Below are 27202 nucleotides of genomic sequence, written 5' to 3'. Positions count from 1 at the left end.
GTCAGATCCAGCAAAAACGCTAGTGTGAAAGTAGCCTTAGCAAATGTGGTGCCAATATTCAAAAAGGGGTCAAACATCTGTTGTGAGTAAAATGAAAGTTTGCTACACTGGAGTAGCTCAATGAAAATAAGTGAATAACGCCTTTTCAGCACAGGTTGACAAGGGATCGTTACAGCTAAACTAATCTAATCAGTTTCTATGAGAAGGCAAGTTCTAGTCAGGTCTGGGTTAAGTCAACGAATGTCGTATAGCTGGACTTCTCCATAGCATTTGATACAGTACCACATGATAGGTTAGTATATATGTGCACCCAGGATAAAAGCTTATTGACTATTAGGGCAAACCCTTTCTTGGATTATTGCTTTAGATTTAAGGACACACAACTTACACTCTCTCAAATATATCGCAGACTTCGGGACTGTTTAGGGGAAATAATAACATTTAAAAGTGAGGGGGGCTGGGAAGCCGAATTGGGCAATGGGAATACCTTGGAATGGGGTATAGTATATCAAAATATAAAAAAGGTATCGATCTCTCAGAAATATAGATTGATTCAGTTCAAGATTGTGCATCGCCTATTCTACTCCCCCGCCTTCCTCGCCAAAATATATAAGGAAAAGAAGGACCTGTGTTGGAAATGCTCGTCAGATAAGGCGCTTGCTGTGGAGTTGTCCAGAAGTGAATGGCTTCTGGACTAGTATTTATGAAGAATTATATAAAAGATACAAGATTAGATTGAATCGTTGCTTCACGCAGGCAATATTGGGTATTTTTTTCCCCATCTGAGTTGACGCCCTACCAGTTATGAGTCTGTATGGAAGGCTTTATAGTCGCAAAGGCCTTAATCATCAAATACTGGGGTACAAAGAACAGCCCCAGCTTCCATGAATGGAGGGCCCGGGTAGATATTATCGATGCCTATAGAAGAATGGCAAGGAAACCGGAATGACGTTAGTTAGCAAGGGCGGGCTCTTCCTTTTGTTCCCAGAATCCCTTAGTGGAAATTCTGGGAACAGAATAGAAATTAAAACATGGTCGGATCATGCAGCAGTGAAGTGAATTATAAGGGGGGGGGGGGGGGTTAAAAGAATCATATATGTGAATTGGTGCAAAATTATTAGTCTTAAACTGTTTGTTATGTGTGTCCAGAAAACAATAAAGGATGTTTAATTAAAAAAAAAAAAAAAAAAAGAATGCTTGGACTGGGGGAAAATGTCTGTATGTGGGTAAGTAACTGGCTCAATGATTGTAAAAAGAGGGTGGTTATTAACGGTACACACTCAGATTGGGACACACTCACAAGTGGGGTAACACAGGGGTCAGTATTGGTGGGGTCACCGAAACCAGTGGGGTACCACAGGAGTCATAATTGACCCATATTTTCTTCACTATATTATAGATCTTGTAGAAGATATACATTTTAATGTTCTGGATAGATTGGAGGCTTAGGCAGAAAAGTGGCAGTTGAGGCTTAACACTGACAAATGTAAGGTTATGCACAAGGGAAAGAATAATAGATGCCCGTGATGACAACACAGTCCTGCCAATTTACAAATCATTAGTCAGACCACACATGGAGTATTGTGAACAATTCTAGCCTCCTGTGAACAAGACAGACATAGCAGAGCTGGAGAGGGTTCACAGAAGGGCATCTTAAGTAATAACTGGAATAAGTGGTCTATAGTATTATCAGATCCACCACGCAAAAAAAAAAACTGTCCTATACGAAATCAAGTGTGCGGATTACAAATCCGGTCAGAATTGTTGTAACGCGTCACAAAATTTTGCTATGCATAAAGTATGCCTAAATTAATTAAAAGGAACCTGTCACCGGGATTTTGTGATGACAGACGCATGATGACGCATCGATAATCGTTCGCACATGTGGACGTTACTCAAACTATTTAAATTGTTAGTTGTTCTTATATGTAAAGATGGTGGACAGATGCTTGGTCAAGAGGCTGGTCTTCAGGTGGAATGGTAGGTGTGACAAAGGAAAAGACCATGTAAATTTCAAAGACAGACCTACTGCCACGCCCAAAGCCATGTGTTAAATTGTTAGCGACTAGGCGACTCCATATTATACGAACGGATCTATTAACAAGGAACGCTAATTTAATAGCATGCTGAAAGATCGCAATGGGCGAGAAACTATAGATTTATCGCTCATTTTTTAATCGTTCATACTTATTACATCACACGATTGTCGCCCATTTTCCTTCACATGCATGAGAATCTGTACGATATTCACTCCGTGCAATAGGGCCTCAAAAGGGTTGTCCAGGTTCAGAGCTGAACCCAAACATACCCATAATTTCACCCAGGCAGCCCCCCCTGATGTTAGCATCGGAGCAGTTTATGCTCCGATGCTTTCCCTTACCCTGCACTGGATCGAGCAGGGCGAGGGCTCTTTTATTTACAACAACATACTGGCGGGCGGAGGCTTCCGTTCAGCAGTGTGTTTGGTCAAGTCACCGACTCTGATGGGCGGGCTTTAGCGCTGCCCTAGCCATTTTACAGGCTAGGGCAGTGCTAAAGCTCGCCCATCAGTGCAGGTGACGTCACTGGGCGCACTGCTGGGCAGAAGCCTCTGCCTAGCAGCCCTATGGAGAGCCCGATTCGTCACCAGAACTCCCAAAAATGCCTTTGCCCTGCGCGATTTAGAGCAGGGCACAGGATAGCATCGGAGCATGAACTGCTCCAATGCTCAAGTCAGGGGGGCTGCCTGGGTGACATTATGGGGTATGTCTGGGTTCAGCTCTGAACCCGAAAAACCCCTTTAACTAAAATATTGGAGGCTTTGAAAAAAGTGGACTGTAAACCACATAGAGCTCTGGATCACCTAGGAGAGCAGAAGGTCTTTCTATACAAAACCGAATGAGCTACACAGTTCAGAGACAAAGGTGGATATGGAAACAATTACTTTTCTAGTGTTCTCCTTGCTGCTGGATACAATTGCTCTCAGACTCAAAAGCAACAACACGTTACAGAATCGGAAGAGCCAGAAACCCTTCACAAATACAGTACATAGGTCCTTGGGTTTGTAGGCTAAAGATGCATTCTCGATGTAAAACACTGTGGAAGGGTCACCAACATTTCCTTAAAAATTTAATCTGAAGTAAATGTCCACTTTTAAATTCCATTTGTACATAGGTCTAAATGTATATGCTAATGAATACAACTGTAGAACAGTCAATGCTGCGTTTTTTTTTCTCCAAATGCTTTACACGGCCATAGAGTCAAATGATAAAATTCTGTCTTCCAGCACTAACCACTAGAGGGAGCTTGAGCGCTTACAGCATACAAATTTTATTATCGGGCTGTATAAGGCCCAATGGACACAAGCCTTTCTCATTTTTCGATCTGGGTAAAAAAGCAGATCAATGGATAGCTTCCATGTGCATTGTTTTTATTTTACTCTCATCAATAGAGATGGCCATTTTCAGCTACAAATACAGACAAGAATGAGACCAGATGCAAGATTTGCAGACTGGGCACACAGCTCCCAAAAAATGTACAGATGTATGCATTGCCTCAGACATGAATGGGTCAGTGCGCTTGCCGGGAAGAAAACCTGATAGCACTGTGAAAAAAAGCTCTGACCTGCCCCTAGTGGTGGCTACTGGCAGACAGAATTTTTGCCATTTAACTCTATGCATTTGAAATTATGTTTGGTGTAATTTGCACCTCTCTCATAAATTTGGTGCATCTTTACAAAGAACGCTTGTCTAGAAATGTCACTTTTCACCTGTTACGACATCCCCTACTGGAGAGAGAGAGTGTGGACTACTTACAACTTTTTTACAGTAGAAAACTGATGCAAATCAAATAAATTCTTTCGATGCCTGAAGGAAAGCAAAGAATTTCAGCTTGAAAAACACGAGTTCCGATCGATATGAAGATTTGCTATGAAATTGATTCACATATAATTTTCAATCTTTATGGATTAAAAAAAAAATAGTGATCCAGTGAAGACATTGACTGTAAGGTTAAATGAGTAGTATAAGAGTCAAAAAACATGACAGCTCTCTTCCAGAAGCACCTTCATGCCTGTCCACAGGTTGGATCTGATTCTGCAAGCTCACATCCTTTTAAAGGGGTTGTTCCATGAAAAATATTCTACAGTCTTCAAACCGTCACCTGGATCTGAATACCTTTGTATTTGCATCCAATTAAATCCATCTGTATAGCGCCACCTGCTGTTAGATTCTTCTAATGGCTCTGTCCTGCTCACTGAGATGGAAGCAAATGCTCAGTTCCATCCTTCAACTGCCACCAGATGCACCAGAAAGGACACATCCCCTGAGAAAGGACATGCCCCTAAGCTGACAGCTTGAAATAAATCCATACAGAACAACTAAAGCAATGAATGAGGAGATCTCTGGATCCATGTGAGGTACAGGACTGGTTCTAGCTTTGTTAGATAGATTGTCATGTACTAGATCATGTATGACTTTTTTTTTACATTATTTATGGCATAAACCTGTTAAAGGAGTTGTCTCACGTCAGCAAATGCTATTTTCATGTAGATAAATGTAATACAAGGCACTTACTAATTTATTGTGATTGTCCATATTGCCTCCTTTGCTGGCTTGATTCATTTTTTTCATCACATTATACATTGCTTGTTACGACCACCCTTCAATCCAGCAGTAGTGGCCATGCTTGCACATTATAGGAAAAAGCGCCAGCCTATCCAGTGGTCCAGGCCACCAGAGAGGCCTACTTTATCGAGAGTGTGCAATCACGGCCAATACTACTGGATCATCGGGTGGTCGTAACCATGGAAATGAGAAGTGTATAATGTGATGGAAAAATCAAGTTGGCAAAGGAGGCAATATGGACAATCACAATACACTAGTAAGTGCCTTGTATTAACTTTCATTTGCTGAAGTAAGACAACCCCTTTAAGTAAATGGGGCTAAACTGCAATACCACACATAACCTGTGAATAGGTGTGGCACTGTTTTTTGGAATTGGACAGCCATGTAGAACCTCTGTAACTTAAAATCCCTTTAAAATGTTGTGTGTGTGTGTTAAATATATGTAAAGCAAGCATGTAGACATTTCTACGCTTCAGCGGTTCAGCCATCACCTGCCTTCAACGAAAAGCCCAATCCTTAACCTCAATCCTCCCTTCAAGGTAGAAAGGTTTTGCTGCTGTAAGCAATCTAAGGGAAAACGCTCAACTCCCAAGATGCCAGCATGGTATTCATAACTGCAAATTCACAAGGAAGGCATTTTTTTTTGTTTTGCACATGAGAAGAAAAAGAATGAACAGACCATTTTTGAAGACATTGCCACAAGTTTTGCTGTCCCCATCCATCCTGTAGTGGGACTAGCCTAACAAAGGGCATATTTAGTTCACCGATGCTCTCATAAATGCGTTTAAAGGACCGTGATGAACAATAGAAAAGAGGAATTATTTTATGGTCTCCAAAAACAATAGAAATCTACTGGCTTTGAAGCATCAGTGGCTGAGCCTCACGACATAACACAGTAGCTCCTGCAGGTACAAGAGGACAAGGTCAAAGCAAAGATGGGAACAATACAGTCATATCAAAGGGTCCGTGGTTCTCACTGCTGGATTCGGCATCTCAATGCCAGACGCACTCTCAGAAAGGGCGGTAGAGCCCAAAAGTTTTTTTTTTGCTTCAGTCTTAATTAATCTTACCAATTATTGGCCAAAAAACTGCATATATATTCACCTAAGTTACGACCCAGCCAAACTAATATTCCTGTTTTGTAACATGGCATAAGCTGTGAGCGTACAAGAGGCGATGGGGGTAGTAGGAGTTCATGAAATGAGGACTCGAAGAGGAGGCACAACATCCCCACAGACTGAATACGGGAGATGCTCTAATGTTATGGAAAGATTTTAAAAGCTAAATTAAAAGGCTATTAAAAAAAAAAAAAAAGCAGCCCTCACAAAAAAACCTGGGGTCGGAGGGCAGCTGTGGAAAGCTCGCAGTCCCAGCCCTTGAACGTCTGAACTCCAACAGTCCTCCATGGAGATCGGGAACTTCTCTCCAGCCCTATAAATTAAGGTAAAATTCCAATAGGGAAACACATCCGCAGGGAGGGCAAGTCTGTTTATGCTCCCCGCTCCTCACAGGATACGGGAGACAGAAAGCTCAGTCTGGCCACGTGGCAAAGGAGAGTAGGGTGGCAACACACACAATGTCGGGGAGGTAAAGATAGAAACCTCCTCTCTCAGCCCCTCCCCCACCAGAGTCTCTCATGCGATGAGGAAGAGGCGAGAGCGGCTCCAGATCAAAAGTGGATTATCTGTACAAGAGCTGTGTTTTAGGATTGCTTCAGGCGCTTGCGAGGAGGGCCCAGGAACGGGCACTGAGCTGATGCCAAGGAACGGTATGCTTCTGCCACCAGGTGTGGATGGGAGACCACCATAGACTTCCATCCCGACGTCTCCATGACATCAGATGCATGGCTGCAGGAAAAGAAAAGGAGAAACACATGAGGCAGGTGGTATGGGAGAGTCACAAGACCTTGTAAAGTCCATAGGACGTGGCCAGGGCACCAACTTTCATGTCCACCTTTGAATACCATTTTGTCTGTAGGTCCATCATTTCATGCAGAGTAGTTTATTAATATATATTATTTAAAACTTCAAGTTCGCTGCATAGCAATAGAGGTAAATAATACAATTCTGGCTTCCTGCAGCCACCACTAGAGGGAGTACAATTCTATTACCGAGTTCAAAGTATAAATGGTATGCAATGAGCTCTGATCTTCCCCTAGTGGTGGGTGCAGGAACACAGAATTTTATCAAGAAAGGGAGAAACACATGAGATCGAGGTGGCCTATACATGGGATCTGCATGTGCATTAATGCTAATTCCCTGACCGCGCTAGTAATTGCCCTCTGAAACAATACCAACCAGGCGATGACCGCATGTGGATACTATGGCAGGGTCAACTTTTGGTGACAGAGGTCTCTAAATAGATATATATATACACACACACACACATATTTGTGAACTATGTACAGGGAGAAAAATAAAAATTGCTCACTAGTTGATAAAGTCCACGGCCTGAGTCTTGAGCTGGTCGGCGCTGTGCAAGTCGGCCAAAATCAGAATCTCGGCAGCGTTCTCCACAGACAGATTGCTGCACAGAGCTTCCTCGCACATCACCTTCAGACGTTCCAGAGCATACTAGGAGCAGAAGTCACAATTAGTTTAGAACCTTCTAACACCGCAAGGTTTAAAGTGAATGTTCACCTTTTATTACCATGTTGTTCCTAGGTCCAACATCTCTTTCAATTTGAGCTCCTTTACTCTGATACAGACCTCCCAAACTCCTGAATAAACCTTTAAAGTTTAAAGACTTTGGCTACCTGCAGTCACCACTGGAGGGAGCTTAGTGCATACAGAATGTTTTATAGGGTTCAATGTATAAAGAGTATGCAGCAAGCTCCCCCTAGTGGTGGCTGCAGAAGAAACTATAATGCCTGTAAAGGGGGAGTTCGAGCTGTGTATTAGTAAAATGAATCATGACGGCCATAAAGATTAAAAAACATTCAGCACAAAATTTTGGATCTCTTCAAGAGTGGACATTTCCTTTAAATGAGACAACACAGTTATCAAAGCAACATCTTACACCACATGTGGTTCAGCGTACATGTTATATTGCCACATATATCATCAGAACTGCTCCATTTCAAGCAGTGTCATTGTAATAAGGCAAGATCAGTAAATGGAAACATTCTGGTTCATAGCCAAAGATTTAAAAACCTCTGCACAGACCTAATACTTTGCACAGCTGAATGTTTGCTACAGTGTATTCAGTCTACACAATCCTTTCTTCTGGTCCGACAACCTGCTACAATGGACCAGTGCAGGTAAGACGTCTCAGCCTTGAGGCCAGGTTCTAGACTGGACACAACTGTAGAAAACCCTCAACTGTGAAAAGTATTAGGTCTGTACAGATTTTCATCCTCAAACAGTAAACAAGAAAGTTCCTGTTCACTGACAGCAAGCAGACATCCTGTAGAACAGAGATGCCCAACTTGTGTCCTCCAGCTGTTGCACAACTACAGCTCCCAGCATGCCCTGATAGCTGTAGGCTGTCTAGGCATGATGGAACTTGGAAAACCCCTTTAATTCTGTTGCTAGAGCAGTAAGCAGAAGCTGCTGTGTCTGCAGATGGGCCCACAAGGAAATGAGCACTTCCCCGATTCATTATGAGACTTGCAGGCTGATCCTAGAAGTATCTGAGGGAATTGCTATTTATGCAAAGTTAAGAAGCCATGGGCTTGGTGTCCCACCATTTACTCTTGTACACCACAGACCACTTTAGAGCTCTGGCTACGAGAAGGAAGGACTGTGGACTGTGCTGTCTGGAATCTGGATCTGATAATCCGGTCGGTCAATAAAGAGAAGGTATTGTTATACCAAGAAGAGAGCGAATAATGTTTTTCACTCATTCTTATTCATTATGTGGTGTGATACCAGCATCTCCTAGCACAGTTTGATCAAAGTGGACTGTGTCATGTTCCTTTCATCTTGTATATAGCTGGTTAAAGGGGCTATCCAAACCTGAAAAACCCACCCACAATGCCCAGGCTCCTTCCAGATCCCACCACGGCCATTGTTGCATCTCTCCGGCGTGCAGATGACGACATCTGTTGACGGGAAAGGGGGGGGGGGGGGGGTGCAGCCCTTAAGTCATGTGTGATGGATACTTTGATCTGCACGCTGGGGAGATGCAATGAAGGCAGTGGAGGGATCCGGCAGGACACAGGTGTGAAGGACCAGGTAAGTATTCTCTGTATGAGGGGCCCGGGCATTGTGGGTGGGTTTTTCAGATTTGAATAATCCCTTTAATGTGCTCCCTTTACTAGATTAGGGTTTGTTATATTAGATATAAGGAATTGTATTGGGTTACAATACAGAGGATCACTGTAGGGGGTGTACAGGGCACTGAGTGTATGAGGACACTACAGTAGATAAATGGGGGTGCACTGGATTTTTGTGGTGAGGGCTGCAATACAGTGGGTGCCCAGGGATGTACGGATAACAAAAAGTAGAGTGCAGTGGAAGTACTTTATGCTTGGTGCCATCATTGTTGGGGGATTGTTTTGTGGCACCAAGTAATGCATAAGGCACTATCTGTACACAACTATTTTACACACAATCCCCCGATGGACCGGTCACAACTCAGTACCGAGTAGATCAACACTGGACCTCTCTGAGGTAGTCTACACCTGGTTAGAGCGCTCTTCGTGCATTCACAGCTCATGTAAAAAGGTTTGTCTCAGACAGGCTGTCTCTTTATATATATAAAATATCGGTTTTACAGCGAGTGCGCGGCGTCCCTGTGGCTTTCTAAAGACGGCTGCAAGTCTTCTCCTCAAAGAGCTGTAATTACTACAACTTTGTTGCATTATTGACAAGGGCGCTGAAACCGTCTGTAGCTAAAATACATTCTCCTTTACGATCCCTCCTCTTATTTATAACCCTGTGGCATCAAAGACATAACGCCTCTCATTTTATTACTCTGTGCGCCAGGATCAATCACCTACGCACTAAGCGAGATACAAACACCGGGATCTTGTGGCGTGTTAATTCCGCCTGACAACTGTGAAGTATCAGCGTGCTGACAAGGTGAGACAGTCGGAGGTTTTCAACCCAGTTCCCGTGGATGGATTTGACTGTACGTCGAAACTTCTGTGTTCTCACTAAAGGACATACAGTTGTGTCCAGGAGATGACGCAGGAGCTGTGTTAGTGCTACCTGCAGTGGGTGTCAGCTGGAAGACGTAACCCGGATCTCGACCATTTGACCCTTAGATCAGGGATGGCAAACTTGTGGCCCACCAGCTATTGCAAAACTTCAACTTCCATCATGCCTGAACATCCTATAGCTATCAGGGCATGCTGAGAGTTGTAGTTTTGCAAAAGCTAGAGGCACCTCATCACACTCCGCCAATAGCAACCAATTAACGTGTTGCTGTGGCCGCCGGGAGCCTATAAATGTCTTAACAGATTGTCAGTTTTCCATCGACAGGCAGGTCACATTGTGAAGTCTCCTAGTGACTAAAATAATAATAAAAAGGGGTTTGTCCCCTTAAGACATTATATCTCCTGTCCAAAGGATAGGGCATAAGCATCAGATTGGCAGGGGCCTGACCGCTTGGACATGAGAACAGGGGTCCATGATCCCATGTTTGAATGGAGCAGCAGACACACATGCAGTTTTACTGCTCTATACAACTCTACGAGACTGCTGGACCTAGCCAAGCGGTTGTACTCGACCATTCACCACAGAGCTAAATAGAGCGGCAGATAAGCATGAACGTCTGCCGCTCCATTCATATGGGGAAACATAGTCCCCCGTTCACATGATCGTCAGGGCCCCAGCAGTCAAACCCGCACCAAACAGAAGCTTATCCCTTATATTGTGGATAGGGTATGAGTTGACATAATGGGACAACCATTTTAAAGCTCGTTTAAAAAAGTATTAAAAAAAAAAAAAAAAAAAGTCCCTCTAAATTGTTTTTTTTTATTCCCTCTAATAAAATAAAATTTAAATTAATAAGTTGTATTGTAACTTGTACCCCAATCTGGTGCCATTGAAAAAAATGCTAATTATCTCCGGCAAGACGCAAGCCCAGGCAGCTGTTTAGACAAAAAATAAATAAATAAAACTCCTGTGGTCCTGAATACCAAGCTAGGCCCAGTCCTCACTTATTTCCCAAAATGCACTGAAAATCCATCCAACAGAAGCCTCCATTGAACAGCACTGCGCACAGCAAGGAAAACCAGCGCATGCTCAGTGTTCACTGGAGGCCGCTGAGAGATCACGTCACATGACCCTCCTTCAGCGTCCATGTTGGGACCAGAATGCTGCACAGCCATGGACTAAGCAGTTGGGCGGCAGTTTTTGAAAACAGCGCAGATGTTCTCCATAGGTTATATTAGAAAGTTACTTTCACATTCTGGAATATAACGAAAGAGTGGCCAACCACTTGAGGGTTAATTGCCATGCATTTAAAAGGGCGGTTCTATCCCAAATTATTTAAACTGGGGTTGTCCCGATGAAACAACCCCTTTTAATGTAATTGTGAAAAAAGAACACACAACGCCAGAGGATTACTAAAACCTAGGGCTTATTCACGGAACAAATCCATTTTTGCACAAAACACAGATACCAGACACGTGACTTCCGCATTTTGCGGAACGGAACATCCTCCTCTATGATAGAAATGCCTATTCTTGTCTGCAAACACGCATGTTCTATCTTTTACGCGGCGCTCCAGAACGGACCTACAACATGATGTGCTGTCCGCATCTTTTGCAGCTCCATCGAAATGAATGGGTTTGCATCTGATCCGCAAAATTGCAGAACGAATGCGCAAAGAAATATACGGTCATGTGAATGGGCAACGGAAAAGTGTAGCATTTTTTTTCCGTACCAACCAATCAAATCCCAGAGCTCGTTTTTCAGAAGCCATTTTGAAAATGAAAGATGCAATACGATTGGCTGCTCTGGGCACTGCTTTTCCTTGGCACAAGTGATAATAAATCTCCCCAATGTCTTACGGTTAGGAAGTAGAGAGCCTGCTCTAATCAGCCCAGCTCTGCCGCCTTAGCTTTCAGAGGCTGGATAAATGAGAGGTCCATGTAGCAAATCAAACAATAACGCAGTGTCAGATATCACCGGTTATACCCCGGGGGCTGGTGGAGGAGCGGGCCCGGCTGTCTGTTATTCCCGACTGGTGAGATTGTGGAGGATTACGAGGACGGACAGGAAGAACATTTCTTCTGCTGTGCTTATAAAATGCTTACAAGGAGATGATTCACAAAATGGAAAAAAAAATAATAAAAATTGTACTTCTACTTGCGGTTGAAGCAGTGAAGATTTGTGCTTATAGGCTGGATTGTCACAGAGCGGGAGGATTCACGTTTATTCTGGCCAGGAGTTAACCATTTAATCATCCACAACCAGTGAAAACCAGTAAAGCTTGGACAATCTGTCCCTGACCTGGCATGTCACTATACAGACGCGGCTTACAAGGAACCACATGTGGAATGGGAGACATCTAATAGTATCCTTCTCCTGCAGGGAAATGTGCAGACCTATGTGACTGGTAGGGGGTTTCTGCTGCGACATTAGCTCACCAGCAGGGCCATTTAAATGGCACAATCCGCTAGGACCCCCCATATGCATGGTACCATCCATCAAGGCTGTCCACTCCTTTATACGCATTGTGCCACCGAGGATGTCCGCCTCCCCCCGATAAGCACTACGCCCATCCATGGTGTCCACCTCCTGCCTATATTCACTGAATGGAACATAAACCACACACAGCGCTATACTGGGTGTCACCTCCCCTTCCCACATTCCAGGGTACGTCAGACCGCCACCTCCTTCTGAAGCTCAGCGCCAAGGTACCCCACACACCCCAAGCACATAGTCATCCATAGTGCCTCCGCCCAGGCACTGTGCCCTCCAGAATGTCCCCCTTCCAACTAGAGTTCTTGTAACCTGGTGGGATACTAACACACTAATTTCTTTGGTTCCCTGTATAATTATACTTCATTAATAAATCTGCCAGAGTTGGTGATAATCATACCTTGTCTGCAGCAGCCAGGAGATCATCAGCCATCTTGTCAAGGTTGGATGCTTTCCCAGTGTATATAAAGCACATCATTTCCTTGAAGACATCTGGCTCCACATCTTTAATCTCCACACGATTCTAGGTTTGAAAAACACATGGTAAATATTCCAAATCTTATTCATGTAGGATCGTCCGTCATCCCACTCGTCATAGTCATCGCCAAGCGGATGAAAAAGAAAAAAAAACCTTATATCAACATGAATGACGGAAACCAGAAAGTCCACAGAGCTTGGCCAGTATTAATTACGCTTGGCAGGCAGCGCAGAGCTGTCGGGCTGGCCATATACTGTACCTAGGATAACGGCCGGCATAAATTAAACACTGCTAATCCCCTATTACAAGGAGCACTAAACCTCATACAACTGCTAATATCCACGGGTATTTATGTAGATTATTCGGAACTCTCCCTAGCAGGAGCCGGTAACAGGGAAGGATCGCTTACTTTACACGGCAATGAAAGCCAAGAAGCAATTCCAAGAAATCAAGACTTAGCGCAGGGGAGAAGCAGACATCTTGTTCTCATGTTACAGAACAGTGAGGAGGTCACAGGTGGCGGCAGAGGAAGGGAAGCGCCATTTATCGCAACCTGTACCGTGATAACGAGGGGTGAAGATCAACAGCACTGGCAGCAGACAGGCAAGGGGCCCCCTCAATAGTACGGGGCGGCAATGTCCATAAACATATATCCAGCTGCAAGACTAGACTTCACTTTAAAAAGGGCTGTCCGGGACGGACAAGCAATTTTCCTTGAAGAGGTAGCCACAGTCTTGGCAAATTAGCTGATGGCAAATCCTTAAAGGGGCTGATCTTCCCCCCACTGCTGCCGTTCCAACACTAACTGGGGTCTGCTGGTCTCTCTGCTTCCTGGTCACGAAAAGCAGGAAATGCCTGGGTATTCGTGCACAGCCAATCAAAATCTGGCTAAAGGGGGAAGGGGGGTAGTAACCGCTGTGGTCAGTGACTAAGGCCTCATGCACACCAACGTATTTTCATTCCGTGTCTGTCACTCAGTGTGCATTCCGTTTCCGTCTTTCCGTTCCGCAAAAAAATTGGACATGTCCTATTATTGTCCGCATTACAGACAAGAATAGTACTGTTCTATCACGGGCCAGCTGTTCCGTTCTGCAAAATACGGAATGCACACCGACGTCATCCGTATTTTTTGGGGATCCATTTTTTGCGGACCGAAAAATACATACGGTCGTGTGCATGAGGCCTGACTGAGAAGGCAGCTCCTGCCACTTCCTATGCATCGTCAGCAGCAGCGGGCAACCAGTGAGGCCAGTAATTTATTAATGTATTTTTAACCCATTTTGACCCGTATCTATAAAAATGCTATACCACTAGACAATGCTTTTAAATTGTCCACCATATGATCTTATCTCTTATCCATTGGACAGGGGATAAGTATATGATTGGTAGGGGTCTGACTGCTGGGATCCCCACTGATCTCAAAAACAAGGTTCCAGGGTCCCAGGAGTGAATGGGGTGGTAGTCAAGCATGCACACTGCTCATCCATCTAGAGAAGTAGAGTACAGCCCTTGGCTATCTCCGGCATGGTGGGACAATCCCATTAAGCGATAAAGTGCATGGACAAGCCACATCCTGTAGAAATAATGGTACTGTTGCAATAAGATAAAATATAGGGCTAAATGGACACTTCTATCAGAAAGTTAATATTCATAGGAAACATTTTTTAAAGAATATTTGGCTGTCTTTCTTGAAAATTGAATAAAAAATAAATAAAAAAAATGGTCCTATAGCAGCACAAAAAAAGCGAAAACTCCTAGATAGCTAATCCATTATTTAGTTCATTGCTACTTTGAGAGGAAGATGTTATCTGCCAGTATAATAGTAGATTGCAGAATTGGGAGGACAGCTCTTTTGTTTTTGGTTAGGCCTTGATAAAGATGTCCACAGGAGAATATTGCACTTATCAGTGCGATGTGTGATGCTCTAATTGAGTCACTCATCCCCCCTTCTCTCTGGCCGCAGGGATAGTCTGGGTGAAAAATGGACAGGAAGAAGAATACATGGAATGATTTCAAAAAACGATATCCAGAAAACTATTCACCAATTTATTTGTGAAAAAATAAAATAAAAATGTACTGTATTTTTTGCCCTGTAAGACGCACTGGGCAAAAATGGGGGGGGGGGGGGGGGAATACTAATGAGCACTTCCATTATGGAAGTGCTCATTAGTAAAGGAGGAGTGGGAAACAGTAAATGCAGCGCTCCCCCTGGCTCTGTACTCACTGTTTCCTGGTGTTTCTCAGCCGCTCGCTCCGCTGCGACTGTACACAGCATGAGGACGTCAGCACTCTGACCTCACGCTGTGTGCGTCGGGTCACAGCACAGCGCACAGCAGGAAGAACAAGAGCAGCGCTGGATGACAGGAGCAGCATCCGAGGCAGGAGGGTTAAGTGAATTCTTTTTTTTTTTTTTGTCTGCTCTGAGCATGGGTTGTCTTTTCACATGGGGGGGGGGAGAATCTGCTCGGTGGTCTGATCTGAGGTCTAGTGAAAAATAAATTAAAAAAATGTAGTCTTATAGGATGAAAAATACAGTACATAGAATATATGCAAAGAGGCTGTTAATATGAGAAAACATTTTTTTTTTTTTAAATTTATGATAGCGTTCCTCTACTTTACCAAATGGTGAAAACTGGTACCGCAAGCCAATGTAAACTGTGGATACTGAATTCACTCCAAAACTGCCTCCTCTTAAATGCGAAAAAATGTACCAAAAGAATATACTACAAAACAAAGCATTTTTTGCTCTTCTTCCAATTTAAATGACACCCAATTTCAGATGGACTTTATTGTGGCTTTCATAGACAGTGACGAGAACACAGCCTATAACTAAATAATGCTAAAGGTAAGTCAATACTGTACCTTCTTACTCTCTTCCATCTCGTGCTCGAACATGGCACTGAACACCGGAGAGCGGGCTACAGGAGGCAAAAAAAAAAAAAAGAGAGAAATGTACAAAATGATCTTCAGCTTATCATCATCCATTACACATTCAATACACTGACTAAGCTAATTAACATAGGTGCAGTTCTACTTGGCCAAGCATGTCTGTGTATATCTGTATTAAGAAACCAGAAGGCTGATGCTTTGCCGAAGCCAAATTGATGACTCTTATTAGTTGCCCGTGTGAAGCCAGACTGAAGATATTCTGTGGCGGCGATCCAAGGCAGCTGAATTATTGGTTCCCTCATTTAGAAGCCGCAGCCATATCCAGATAGCTGCCCACTCTCTCTTACATCCACACCCGCTTCAGAATTACGTCGCTTTCTGCATCATACAATTAAAGACTAAGGAGTGAATGTCGCATCAATGCTGATCATCCTCTGTAGATGTAAAGGAGCAGAGTGTGAAAAAAATAAAATAAAATCGCCATAAAATAAAGGTCAAGTGCCGTTACCTTTTACAACGTGCTTCCACCAATATGGGTAAAGGGGGTAGCTATGACCTATAAAATATCAATAGCATCTAATATTTAAAGGAAACCGGTCATCACTTTCTTAGCCTATTTATCCACTCACTTTTCAAAAAAATACTTATTAATAATGATATTAAAATCAATTCTGAACGAACTATCAGTTCAGAGAAAAACCTAAAATAAATGTTCCCGCCATATATGTAAATGCACCTTAGATGAGTCCGGTCTCCTCCATGCTTCAGAGATGAGTCCAGCCACGCCCACTGTGAAGGAGCACAGCACCGCCCCGCATCCTCCAAATCTCCTCTGTGCCCCCCAACATCACAGAGCTAGAGCACCGCAATCTCGCGAAGCGCGAGCTAGCGCATGCGCAGTTCGTTCTCCGAGGCTGATGCCAGCACAGGGAAGGAACACTATGCCGACACTGCGCATGCGCTAGCTTGCACATTGCAAGATTACGGGACTCTAGCTTTGTGACGTCGGGGAGCAAGGAGGAGATTTGGAGAATGCGGGGCGATGCTGGGCTCCTTCACAGTGGACGTGGCTGGGCTCCGGAAATGTTAGTAACAGCTCCTTGGGATTCTTACTTGCCTCATTTACATACATATACACTAATATATATATAATTGTTTTTTGACACAATAAAAGCACACAGAGCTATGGGGACTGGGTATTGCGGATGTGCTAGCAGCGATCTAGCAACCCATGTCCTCAGCTCTATACCCAAAATCCATGTGACAGGTTCCCTTTACAATGGAATATCTCCAGCGGGACAGCTCCCCAAGAAATCCAACATCTTCTTGCCACTGGGTCAAGTTCTGGCAGTGCATACTAATAGCCAGCACCAGGTGATCTCCCCGTATGTACCCTACAGCAGTGTTTCCCAACCAGAGTGCCTCCAGCTGCTGCAAAACTACAACTCCCAGCATGCTGAAAGTTGTAGTTTTGCAACAGCTGGAGGCACACTGGTTTCACTGCCCTACAGGACCCTTTGTAGTCACGGACTGGCTCCGGTACCTTTTGCTACGCTCTGGTGAATGCAGTGTAGAGTGACACTACCAATATCACAGGAGTGCCGAGACCTTATGTAGTCACTGATTGAGCGTGGTACCTGTTGCTAAGCAATGTTGTGAAACTAAAACTCACAGCGTGCATACTTCGCTGTTCTCAGAACATTTAGAGAAGTGAATGGAGCAAGCTGGGAGTTAGAGTTTCCCAAAAGGTGGACTGCAGGAGGTTGCTGACCCTTGGTGTAGGGGGTGACAATGCCAGTATCATGAGAGCATTGGGATCCAAGGAAGTCACTGATTGGTCTAAGGTTTCGCAGTAGCAGGAAATTCTTCCAGCTGCTGTTCCGACAGATGAATAGCTTGAAGGAAGACACCGTATCTGGCATACCCGGAAAAGGCTGGAGCTCCCCAGAGGTGGGACCCGCACCTACAAGGAGAACGGAGCTGGGGAGAGTTGTGGCAGGAGGACCCCGGATTTCCCAGGGTCCGTCCACCACCAGGCGCAGCTCCCCGACTCTCCCATTGAAGTGCCACAGTTCCCATTCATTTCTATGGGGCCGACGGAAATAGCCGAGCCAGCGCTCGGCTATTTTCGGCGGCTGCATAGAAATGAATGGAGGGCGGCTGGGCACGCCTCAAGTTTCTCATTTTCATTTTCCTTGTAGGTGCAGGTCCCAGGGGTAGGACCCGCACCTATCAGACAATGGGGGCATATCGTTGTCTAAGTTGGGATAACCCCTTTAAATTAGTGTTTGTGACCTGTCAGGGAACCAGTGATAAGGGCTACAAATCAAACTGTCAAAGTAGATCTCCCACAGAATTCAGAGAGAAGCTAAAAGTAACAGTCAGCAGCAGATGCAGGGAAATTAAAAGCTGCAGAACACATACTGTTGACAAATTTTAATATAGATCAACTGCAAAAAAAAATTTCAGCACAAAATAAGTAAAATGCAAAAAAAATTGCCCCCAAAATTGCCCATACCCTTTAAAAGAAGTTACCATACATGGTCAGGTTTCCCAACAATATTATTATTATTGGTGGTCTCTCAGACATATGGTTGCTCTAAATTCTCAGTCAAGGGAGAATATCCTTACATAAAACCGATATTAGCACATGTAGATACAAACTATGTATATACAGGTCCTTCTCAAAAAATTTGCATATTGTGATAAAGTTCATTATTTTCTGTAATGTACTGATAAACATTAGACTTTCATATATTTTAGATTCATTACACACCAACTGAAGTAGTTCAAGCCTTTTATTGTTTTAATATTGATGATTTTGGCATACAGCTCATGAAACCCAAAATTCCTATCTAAAAAAATTAGCATATCATGAAAAGGTTCTCTAAACGAGCTATTAACCTAATCATCTGAATCAACTAATTAACTAATTAACTCTAAACACCTGCAAAAGATTCCTGAGGCTTTTAAAAACTCCCAGCCTGGTTCATTACTCAAAACCGCAATCATGGGTAAGACTGCCGACCTGACTGCTGTCCAGAAGGCCATCATTGACACCCTCAAGCAAGAGGGTAAGACACAGAAAGAAATTTCTGAACGAATAGGCTGTTCCCAGAGTGCTGTATCAAGGCACCTCAGTGGGAAGTCTGTGGGAAGGAAAAAGTGTGGCAGAAAACGCTGCACAACGAGAAGAGGTGACCGGACCCTGAGGAAGATTGTGGAGAAGGACCGATTCCAGACCTTGGGGGACCTGCGGAAGCAGTGGACTGAGTCTGGAGTAGAAACATCCAGAGCCACCGTGTACAGGCGTGTGCAGGAAATGGGCTACAGGTGCCGCATTCCCCAGGTCAAGCCACTTTTGAACCAGAAACAGCGGCAGAAGCGCCTGACCTGGGCTACAGAGAAGCAGCACTGGACTGTTGCTCAGTGGTCCAAAGTACTTTTTTCGGATGAAAGCAAATTTTGCATGTCATTCGGAAATCAAGGTGCCAGAGTCTGGAGGAAGACTGGGGAGAGGGAAATGCCAAAATGCCTGAAGTCCAGTGTCAAGTACCCACAGTCAGCGATGGTCTGGGGTGCCATGTCAGCTGCTGGTGTTGGTCCACTGTGTTTTATCAAGGGCAGGGTCAATGCAGCTAGCTATCAGGAGATTTTGGAGCACTTCATGCTTCCATCTGCTGAAAAGCTTTATGGAGATGAAGATTTCATTTTTCAGCACGACCTGGCACCTGCTCACAGTGCCAACACCACTGGTAAATGGTTTACTGACCATGGTATTACTGTGCTCAATTGGCCTGCCAACTCTCCTGACCTGAACCCCATAGAGAATCTGTGGGATATTGGGAAGAGAAAGTTGAGAGACGCAAGACCCAACACTCTGGATGAGCTTAAGGCCGCTATCGAAGCATCCTGGGCCTCCATAACACCTCAGCAGTGCCACAGGCTGATTGCCTCCATGCCACGCCGCATTGAAGCAGTCATTTCTGCAAAAGGATTCCCGACCAAGTATTGAGTGCAGAACTGAACATAATTATTTGAAGGTTGACTTTTTTTCTATTAAAAACACTTTTCTTTTATTGGTCGGATGAAATTTGCCAATTTTTTTAGATAGGAAATTTGGGTTTTCATGAGCTGTATGCCAAAATCATCAATATTAAAACAATAAAAGGCTTGAACTACTTCAGTTGGTGTGTAATGAATCTAAAATATATGAAAGTCTAATGTTTATCAGTACATTACAGAAAATAATGAACTTTATCACAATATGCAATTTTTTTTTAGAAGGACCTGTATACCAGTTTGTGGTACTGCACTCCATTTCTGCAACTATACTACCATTCAGTTATATCAGGCATCCTCAAACTGCGGCCCTCCAGCTGTTGTAAAACTACAACTCCCACAATACCCTGCTGTAGGCTGCTACCTGTAGGCTGTTCAGGCATGCTGGGAGTTGTAGTTTTGCAACATCTGGAGGGCCGCAGTTTGAGGATGCCTGAGTTATATTGACCCTATTACAGAGATACCTTTAATGTATAATCTAGATCAATCAATCAATCATAAAAAGACATCAATGCATATAGAGATGTCTTTTCAAATTATACACAAGCCTAGAAATATTCACAGATCAGCAAAGCCACACTTCGGCCATGATCACAAAAGTGGGTTTTCCCATATGGATTTTGGCACATCGTTTTCCTCACCAAAATCCACACAGATTTCACCTCCTACTGAAACGGTTTTCAGTGGGAACCTGCACTGTAGTTCATCCTTATGACATACCCCATTCTCCCACTGTTCTACTGTACATAATTTAGGTTGCTGTACAACCCCATGATGATTAATTTCTGTTCCTAGATGTTATGGAAGCATTACAGCTTCCTCAAACCAGTCATACAATCAATTTCCCCACTAAATATACACAAAGAAAGTTGTTTCATCTGGTTTGGGGCGACTTAACTACCAGCATGCCTTTATACAGCTGGGGTTGAGGGTCCTAAACTTGCCCATAGCAAACCCATTCGCTTGAAGCTAGTAAGGGCAAGGGCACAGAGTCGCTGGACCCGTGTACGGTACACCTCGCCTTAACGCACATGTACTACACATTAAGCACATGAGTAGTGATGCAAGGTGTATTATCACTGGCTTCATTGGTGCATTGTGCATGCCTCGCTGGAGAAGAACCCTGGACTATTCTCACAGTAAGGCCTCATGCACATGGCCATTCCGTTTTTTTGCGGTCCGCAAAACACGGAAGCCACCTGTGTGCCTTCCGCAATTTGCGGAACGGAATAGACGGCCCATTGTAGAAATGCCTATTCTTGTCCGCAAAATGGACAAGAATAGGACATCTTATATTTTGCTGCGGGGCCACGGAATGGAGCAACGGATGCGGACAGCACACGGAGTGCTGTCCGCATCTTTTGCGGCCTCATTGAACAGAATTGGTCCATACCAAAGCTGCAAAAACTGCGTCTCGGATGCGGACCAGAACAACGGTAGTTTTTGGAGACAGATGGACATTTCTGGGATCCTAAAATCTAACTATAACAGCAGGCTGGTGGTTTAGTGTCCTTAAAAGGGTTTGCCGAGATACTGATAACCTATCCTCAGGATAGGTCATCAGTATATGATCAGTGGGGGTCCAACACCTGGGATCCCCACCAATCAGCTGTTTGAGAAGGCCCCGACGCTCCTGGGATAGCCACGGCCTTCTCGCAGCTTACCAAGTACAGCACCGTACACTGTATGGTGGCTGTGCTTGGTATCACGCTCAGCTCCTTCTCTTCATACAGCTGATAAGCAGAGATCCAGGGTGTTGGACCCCCACCGATAGGTCACCAGTATCAAAATATCTGAAAACCCCTTTAGCGTACCTGAGTAAAAAAATAAATAAAATAAAAAATAAAATCGCATAACGGCTGTGCTTCTAACAGTGAAGGAACAGTTATGTTTGGGCTTCCCTAAAGACTCTTTCAGCCATATTATTCCCTGTTTCAGCTGCACTGCCAGATGCATTTCTCTCAGAAGTAGGGGGCACATCCTTTCTGCCAGCCATATACTACTGTGGTGTCCTTTCCTTTACTTCCCACTATGTTTGTTTTCAGCTCCGGAACTTGCAAAACAGATAAGGAGTGGAGATCACACTTACAGAAAGGCAGGAGGTTCCTGTGAATTCAGAAGCTGTGTAGAAGCAGTTCTTTTATCAGGCTCACAAGCTCGGCTAGCTCTGACCCCCCCCCCCCCCCATTTTCTCTCAGCTGTCTTTGGTGTCTCTTATCAGCATGATAACTGGCAGTGGACTGAAACTTGGGTGAAAATGATACCCCTTAGAGGCCATGACTTTATAGCCTTTTTACAGGGGGATGCAGGCAGCTTTTTTAAATAAAGTGATATAGAAATTTGCTAGTTACACCATTATCTATTCAATGAGATTGTGCAAAAGTACAGTAACTCTAAACCAAGTGAAAGGTTCCCTTTAATAATCTCATACCACCATTTTTTAAACTGCGGCAGGATAAGCTGGGTGACAAAACATGAGAGCCCCCACTGCAGTTGTCATCCAGCTTGTCTTGGCTCTTGAAGGGTGAATGTGCCTTGTTATATAGTTATACAGGAGCTTTGCCATTCAGAAGCCTGAGAAAGCTGGATTATGACCACTACAGGTCATTCTGACCTGTGGAGCATACTAAAGCTCTTCCAAAACTTGACAACCATTGTAGGTAAGTCGATAAACTCAGAGCGACTTTCGCTCTACCTGTGAATCATTCCACTCTACATTTACAAGCTGCTCCAACCTCCACATTATTACTGCAGAAAGGAATAAACCACATTTTCTTGTGTTTGTCACAGAACATAAAGTGAAGGCTGGGATTATTTGTAGTTTTAAAGGCACAAGTTCGCTGTGACATTGAACTCTCAGTGGAGATCAATATTACAATGGTGTTCACAATGTCGTGCCGTTAACGCGTTTCAGGGTCCTTGGCAATACCCACAGCTCCAGCAGTGCACAGACAGAGAGAACTAACACGCTGATGGCCGACATCAGCTCTTATGATGACTCACTTGTAAAGTTTGTGAAACCACAAACTGGGATTAAAAAACAAGTTGGGAATTTCCTTAGAGCAGAAGTAACCAGACAACTTCACAGCAAAGCTAACAGCGAACTGCCGCCTGCTCATAATCTTAAAAGGGAATGCGTCCCCTACTAATAAAACCAGATAGTAACATTTTTTCTAAGCCGTTTTGATTTTCTGATTGCAGATATTTTTAAATCTATTTACTGAACAGGATTATGGGGGCGGCCATCTTGACTGAGCTGTTCTTAACAGCATTTAGAGTTATGCCACCATGGGCCATAGACAAGGGAGGGGCCTCACTGACTTTCATGGGAGAGTTTTCTAGGCATGCAGAGGTCAGGAGGGAGTAGATAAGCTGTCATATTCACCTATTGTGAATGGTGGAAGCTGAGTTATCTATATATAGGTGATATCTGTCATTGTTATCCCACCTGCCATAATGGGATGCCTGCTTAAAACTGATCTGTAAAGAGCAGGAAGTGGCGACAATTATTTTGGTTAGTGGCCAATGCAAAAATATGGCAGGATTTCAGGATAAAAAAAAAATATATATATATAAAATTGTAAAATATGAATATAGATATATTTTTTTAACAAAAAAAACCAACTCAAACAATAGGCCACTTTCTGGTCATCCACTTGTGGAGTAACCACATGGAGGGTGTAAAGCGAGTTTCCAGGATGGAGCCGTTTGTACTCCGCACATAGATTTTGGATGCAGTAGAGGTTGTCTGTGGTGGGACATTGCTGCATGGAGACAAGGATCAATAACCCTTCTTTTACAAAATATGCATACAGTGAAATTATGATCCCGAAAATCGGATCCAGAACAGAACCACATTAACAATCAGGACATTCCTCTGATTAAAACGACATTAGGAGGTAAAAATTTCAAGTCGGTTTTAGACAGTTTCTGTGATTCATAATACCCAATAACCATTCAATTACATGGGAGCAGCACTGCAGTAATCAGTCCTGGCCATTATACAATGGGCGGAGCTGTGCAATTCCAGTGCCAGGGCCACTGCAGAACAGCGCCGATAGTCAGCCCCCCCCCCCCCGCCAATCTAACACTGATGACCCATCCTAAGTATAGGCCTTTGCAAAACAAGGAGAGCAAGTTTGCCAGGACAGGGGCTGTGTGTACAGAGCTGCTAGCCATTTTGGCTCATAGAGGGGATCTGGAGTGGGTGAGCCCCCCCCCCCCCCTCCCCCTCTATGATATCTATAAGTCCTAATAAGTTATAAGGGCTGGGGTTGGCTTCATTAGACAACCACCTTTAAAGGAGTTTTCCACGACGTGTGCCTTCTCCTCATACAGCTGATCGTCAGGAGTGCCGGGTGCGAATCGGAAATTGATGACTTATCCTGAGGATAGGTCATCAATATTAATAGCCTGGAAAACCCCTTTAAAAGGCATATGCCGATAAATGCGAGTCTTACCACTGGAATCATTCCCCTCCTCCCCCAATAGAGAGATCGAAGAGACAACCGGAGACTAAAGAGGTGTCCAGGCCCGTATGTAGCTCTCAACATTCAAGCTCATAGGTCTAACACAAAAAGCTATGTGCCACCTTGCCAGGGGGTCTGGGACCCCTACCCATCATATTCATGTCATATCCCTTTAAACATCTTACAGGTATTAGATGGATCTTGAAATTCTAGACAATAAGCATATAATGCCCCACCACCACCTGTACTCAGGATATGCTAATCCCTCTCATGCCCACATTTCAAGACAATTCTCACCATAAAGCGATTAAAGCACCAGCTGCAAACTGCTACGATTCCAATGAAAATGATATTTTTATGGCCGATACACAGGTGCAACATTATACAGCTCCGGGACCAAGATTCAACAGGATTTTTTTCAGGCAAAAAATAAGATTTCTTTTAAAAATTCTTATTTGTACTGCATTCTTATGTGACAATGCTGATAGTTTGGTAAACAGTAACAGCGCCACTCCTGTCCACAGGCTGTGTCTGGTAATGCAGCTCAGACGTTTAGAGGGGTTGTTTCACAAAAAAGCTGACCTTGCTTAACGGAAAGATAGAGCAAGTCCTATTCTTGTCCGCGGACAAGAATAGTCTTTTTTTTTTTTTTATCATAGTGCCGACCATGTGCGGTCTGCAAAATGCGGAACGCACACGGCCGGTGTCAGTGTTTAGCGGATCCGCAATTTGCGGACTGCAAGACAGTACAGCCATCTGAATGAGCCTTGTAGAAGGGGGTCCAGAGTATGTGATGTCCATATGCCTTAACAGAATTTGTCTTCATACAATGCCTTTAACTTAAATGGTGATGAAATGTAATACCCAACACAGCCAAAAGACAAGAGTGGCGCTGTTTGTGAAACCCCCCCCCCCCCCCCCCCCCCCCCGCAAAAAAAAAACAAAAAAACAGCACACCTTGCTTTCTCATGCCATCCTTTAATAAAGGAATCTTTACCTTTAAGCGGAGGCAGGAGGTTAGACACAGGTGGTGAAACCACTTTGCCAAGACTCTCGCTATTCCCCTTGGATCGAAACCCAAGAGGAAGAGTGAGAAAACACTCTGAGCACAAACATTCAGTAAATTAAAAAAAAATCTCTTCTCCTATTACTAGGGCTGCAAGCTGGCAACAGAACTACGCGGTATCAAGAGGGTGGGGCATCACGGCGCAACCAGGCACGGCTGCCACCCTGGAGACTAGGAAAGCTGGGTGACTGCCTGGCTGCCATATTGATTATCACTCAGTTTCCAGAAAAACAGATTTAGATGACAGGGCCGGATTAAAACATTAGAAAACACAGATTTGACTCAGAGACATGAAAAGGAAAACCAAAAATGTGCTAATTCCAGTTGCACATAAAATCCCCTTCAGCGAGCCAAAAAAAACATTACTCTTGGATACAGAAGGTCGCGGTCTATAACAATGCCATTCTGGCACCTTGGAAAGACGGGCGACAACCCTTATCAGCATCTTTAATGCTGTCACTAGTGGGTGTCACTTTAGTCTGACATTCGACAATGCCCCGGCCCCCCCCCGCCAATATAAAATCCGCACCTCCTGATTATAAGCTTATAATTAATTACCTGCTATAAACAAAGGGCGACAAGCAGAACAAAGCGCAGGATCTGAGACCTCGCTGCCATCTAGCACTTATTTGTCTTAACAAACGTGGAATAATTTAGCACTGCGTAGAATTAATTGAAAGTAAATCAGACACCAAGCAATCCGATGCCAGGAACCCACACCGGGGGGGGACATTTGGGGACGTTTTCTCAAGGGAGCAGCACCGAAAGACTCTGCAGTCATGATGCTTCATCTGGGTCACACAGACCGTACTGTAAATCTCACCATGATATTAAAGGGACTGTCTACTTTAGTGGGCAAGTACCTTGAGATATAGCTCATGCTGAGGAGGGGGTCCCCTCAAACAACGAACACCAGAAAACATCACAAAATACAAGTAATGTTCTTTTGGGATTAGATCCATAGACGTCACAAATATCCGAAGGAACGCAACGATTGACAGGCCCTCTGACCAGAGGTCTTTGAAAACAGCGGAAATTAGCTAAACAGCAAAGGAACCCGATCAGTGCTGGAATATCAAATATTCTGGATTATCAGACAGTCACAGAGAGTACATGAAACACAGAGGACCTGCCAATAACTCAGTGTTTTGTGAATTTCCGAATAGCTGTTCCCTAAACCATTCACTGCAATCCCAAATCACATTGTATTGCTGATGGCGGTTTAAAGGAATGCTCCCAAAGCAGCTCTACAAAAACTAGGCTGAGCGTACTGATTTGCCTGTAATTTACTGTCTTTATGGTCATGTCATATGAAGCAGCAGGAACTTCCCCTGTAATGGGATGTGAATTTTCATTAGTCTACCTTGACATGGCTGCAAGGCAACTACCTGGTCTACCCAGGATCACACAAGTCTGCACAGGGAACACGGGGAAGGAGGAGTAAAACTCTTCTCTATTGACCTAAAAGAGACCGATCAGTTTACCTTTGATTGTGTGGGCAGAACTGCCAAGGGGGAACATCCCCTTGAATCTGTCAGAAGATTTGAGCCATCAGCGCTCTGTTTGATGGGAAGGGCAGTTTTAAGTATACATGGGGTGATGGTCATGAACATTGCATGACCAAAGGGATACAACTTTTAATCCACTGGCATTGCAATAGCAAATGACACTGCTTTAAATGATGGCTGTGGCACTCATCTGATTGGACACTACAGTTGTCACTAAGAGCAGAGGGGTGGGATCAGTGTAGAGAGTGGAAGGCACTGAACACAAAAGGACTGCCTCTATGCCACTCGAGTCAGTCAGTCAGTGAGAGTATACATGCACATGACTGTATGTGTTTTGCGGTCCGCAAAAATAAACGGATGACATCCGTATGCTATTCGTTTTTTGCGGATCCATTGTAACAATGCCTAAAACAGACAAGAATAGGACATGTTCTATTTTTTTTGCGGGGCTACGGAATGTACATACGGATGTTTTCTAAGGGTACTTTCGACCTCGCGTTTGGTGCGGATCAGTCATGGATATGCACAGAC

The 27202-nt window shown here is 44.0% G+C and overlaps 1 protein-coding gene across 4 annotated transcripts in view; it reads right to left on the bottom strand.

Annotated features, from left to right (window-relative positions):
- Window positions 1-5404: 5404 nt before the first annotated feature.
- LOC122940230 (speckle type BTB/POZ protein) overlaps window positions 5405-27202 on the bottom strand; it is a 37110-nt gene continuing 15312 nt past the window's right edge. For all 4 annotated transcript variants that reach the window (XM_044296743.1, XM_044296746.1, XM_044296745.1 and 1 more), the window contains exons 8-11: window positions 15540-15595; window positions 12600-12722; window positions 7035-7177; window positions 5405-6451 (exon numbers count right to left, since the gene is read on the bottom strand). In XM_044296743.1, the coding sequence (XP_044152678.1) occupies window positions 6307-6451; window positions 7035-7177; window positions 12600-12722; window positions 15540-15595 (467 nt within the window). In that variant the 3' untranslated portion in view covers window positions 5405-6306. The remainder of the gene's footprint in view (window positions 6452-7034; window positions 7178-12599; window positions 12723-15539; window positions 15596-27202) is intronic.

The sequence above is a fragment of the Bufo gargarizans genome, chromosome 6 (genome assembly GCF_014858855.1).
Source record: "Bufo gargarizans isolate SCDJY-AF-19 chromosome 6, ASM1485885v1, whole genome shotgun sequence".
Taxonomy (NCBI): Eukaryota; Metazoa; Chordata; class Amphibia; order Anura; family Bufonidae; genus Bufo; species Bufo gargarizans.
The sequence above is the reverse complement of the archived record's forward strand: the minus strand, read 5'-3'. Positions and strand labels throughout refer to the sequence as shown.